We start from the raw sequence: 3,363 nt of genomic DNA on the forward strand, positions 1-3,363 counted from the left end.
CTTTCCCAGAGTGGTCCAGTGTTCCGACAAGGGGGTGGAGAAGGTTCCGTACGGCATCCCTTATAACTCCCGCTACGTCCTCCTGATGAACAACCGCATCGACAGCATTCAGCTGGACCTGCTCAATGAGTACCTGTCCATGGAGTTCCTGGTGCTCAGCAACAACCGGCTGACAGACGGCTCCATCGAGGGGGCCTTCGAGGGCATCCCGGCCCTGAGGCGGCTCTACCTGGACCGGAACCTACTGGAGAGYGTGCCCACAGACCTGCCCGCCTCCCTGGAAGAGCTGCGTCTGGATRACAACCRKCTKAAYGTGATGTCGGAGGGGGCCTGGGCCCACTGCCCCGGCCTGCTGGTCCTCAGCCTSAGCAACAACAGCCTGGGGAATGGGAAYGATACTCTCCCCGCCAGTGTGCTCTCACCTCTGGGCAGTCTGCGCACCCTCAGCCTGGACCGCAACCGGCTGGCCTCGGTGCCTCTGGGCTTACCGCTATCTATCAGGGAGTTGTACCTCCGTGGCAACCTTATCCAGAAGTTCCCAGGGGAGGCCTTCATGGGTACCTCAGAGCTGGTGATTCTGGATCTGAGCGCTAACCGGCTAACCAACCATGGCCTGCTCAGGGAGTCCCTCGTCAACGCCACCCACTTGGAGAACCTCAACTTAGAATGCAACCAGCTCAAGAAGGTACCCCGCCACCTCCCCTCTTCCCTCAAAACCCTGAACCTGGAGGGCAACCTCATCTCCTCCGTGGGCAAAGCCTCCTTCCTCCACCTCCCCCACCTGGAGCACCTGGGCCTGGCCAGTAACAAGATAGCCAGGGTAGCCTCGGGGGCCTTCAGGGCGCTGCCCGTCCTGCACCAGCTGGACCTGTGTCACAACGGCCTGAGACAGGTGCCCAGGCAGCTGCCCCGGGGGCTACACTCGGTGGCACTCACACACAACAAGATCCACTCAGTGCCCCGCGACGCCTTCTGCTGGGGGGGTTCAGACCCCGGCCTCAGCAGCCTGGTGCTGGTGCAGCTGGAGCACAACCTCATAGACCTGGGCCACCTGGACGCAAAAGCCTTCCACTGCCTCAGAGGCTTCCAGGTGGTACACTTCTACTGAGCTGCAGTCTATAGAATCCTGCAGGACAGTCATACTGCAAATATAGATTATAGACAATCCCACAACTGAAACCAATTGCAGGGTTTTTTCTGCTCAACCTGAACGTCCGTTGGGCTCCAACATGGCGGTAAAATGTTCTGCAATACACATAGAGAAACAGACATCATGTCGGGAGCTGATTTTGATTCAACATTACAAGATAACAATGCAAGATGGCCAGTTGAGTGAACTTGGATCTCAATGTGGATAGCTATACTGTACTGTATGTCGTTGCTTTGGGTATAGCTGTGATTGTTGGAAGCTGTGATATGTGTTCAGAGAAAATACTTGTTTGAACCGCTCCCATGAAGTCTGTGTTGAAAGACTATGGCCTACTTCAAGGTCAATGATGCCACATACAGTTGAAGTCGGAAGTTTACATGCACCTTAGCCAAATACATTTAAACTCAGTTTTTCACAATTCATGACATTTAATCGTAGTAGAAATTCCCTGTCTTAGGTCAGTTAGGATCACCACTATTTTAAGAATGTGAAATGTCAGAAAAATAGTTGAGAGAATGATTTATTTCAGCTTTAATTTCTTTCATCACATTCCCAGTGGGTCAGAAGTTTACATACAGTCAATTACTATTTGGTAGCATTGCCTTTAAATTGTTTAACTTGGGTCAAACGTTTTGGGTAGGCTTCCACAAGCTTCCCACAATAAGTTGGGTGAATGTTGGCCCATTCCTCCTGACAGAGCTGGTGTAACTGAGTCAGGTTTGTAGGCATCCTTGCTCGCACACGCCTTTTCATTTCTGCCGACAAATTTTCTATGGGATTGAGGTCAGGGCTTTGTGGCCACTCCAATACCTTGACTTTGTTGTTCTTAAGCCATTTTGCCACAACTTTAGAAGTATGATTGCGGTCATTGTCCATTTGGAAGACCCATTTGCGACCAAGCTTTAACTTCCTGACTGATGTCTTGACATGTTGCTTCAATATATCCACATAATTTTCCTTGAGTATGAACTATCTCAATATGTGGAATAGCATACTACTGTATTCGTGCTTGGGATAGCTGTGATTGTATGGAAGCCCTTGAATGGTCAGAGAAAATACTTGTTTGAACCCCTCCCATGAAGTCTGTTTGAAAACTATGCCTACTTCAAGTCAATGATGCCAATACAGTTGAATCGGAAGTTACATGCACCTTAGCCAAAACATTAAACTCAGTTTTCACAATTCATTGACATTTCAATCGTAGTAATAAATTCCCTGTCCTTAGCGTCAGTTTAGTGCATGCATCACCTATCTCTAAAATGTGGAAATCTCAGAAAAATATGAGAGAATGCATTTATTTCAGCTTTAATTTCTTTCATCACATCCCATGGCTCAAAGACTCTACACTACAGTCAACAATCCTATCTGTATCCACTATGCACTTGAAAATTGTATTAACTGCGTCAAACGTTTTGGTAGGCTTCCACAAGCTTCCCACAATTAAGTTGTGAATGTTGGCCCATCCTCTGACAAGCTGGTGTAATCTGATCAGTTGTACTCCATCCATCCGTCTCCCCAAACAACGACCTTTCACTCGTGTCCTGTCCTACCAAATTTTGCTATGGGATTGAGTCTCGAGGCTTGGGCGTCATCACTCTTCTTGTGGCCACTCCAGTTGAATACCATTATACTTTGATGTTCATATAAGCCATTTGCACAACTTTACAACAACGCAAATTGGGATTCGGTCCTTGTATCCATTATGACAAAAACCTCCACAATTTTGCCGAACCCTGAGCTTCATAATCTATCACTGTCTCACTGAAGTTTCTTGAAACCAACATGGCTCAATATATCTCACAGTCAATATCCTCAATCTGATGCTCGCAAGTCTATATATTTGTGACAGATGGTCACCAGATCCCACTAACTTGCAGAGTCAAAGCCAACCACCCGCCACAACAGATGCAGCCAGCCCCGTGCTTTCACGCCTCTGATGCAGTGTTTCTCTGAGCTTGCAAGCACTCCCCTCTTTTTCGGCTACCACACATAAAACGATGTCATTGTGCCAAACCAGTTCTATCTTGTTTTCATTCCAGCTCCAGTCAGGACATTTCTCAATACACACATTATATACAATCCAAGACCTATCCATCTTGCATGCACAAGTTGCAAACTCGTTCCTCCAGCGCTTTATTATCCGGTTTGAAGCAAGTGCTCTCTCTATCTATAGGGCTTGCCTTTCCAGCTAAACAAAATGATCGATATAGGAT

General features: G+C 47.8%; 1 protein-coding gene across 1 annotated transcript in view; it reads left to right on the plus strand.

Moving 5' to 3' along the window:
- LOC112073049 (keratocan-like) overlaps window positions 1-2,038 on the plus strand; it is a 7,681-nt gene extending 5,643 nt beyond the window's left edge. The window contains exon 2 of the mRNA XM_024140415.2: window positions 10-2,038. Within this exon, the coding sequence (XP_023996183.2) occupies window positions 10-1,108 (1,099 nt within the window). The 3' untranslated portion in view covers window positions 1,109-2,038. The remainder of the gene's footprint in view (window positions 1-9) is intronic.
- Window positions 2,039-3,363: the final 1,325 nt, after the last annotated feature.

The sequence above is a fragment of the Salvelinus sp. IW2-2015 genome, unplaced genomic scaffold (assembly GCF_002910315.2).
Source record: "Salvelinus sp. IW2-2015 unplaced genomic scaffold, ASM291031v2 Un_scaffold2132, whole genome shotgun sequence".
Taxonomy (NCBI): Eukaryota; Metazoa; Chordata; class Actinopteri; order Salmoniformes; family Salmonidae; genus Salvelinus; species Salvelinus sp. IW2-2015.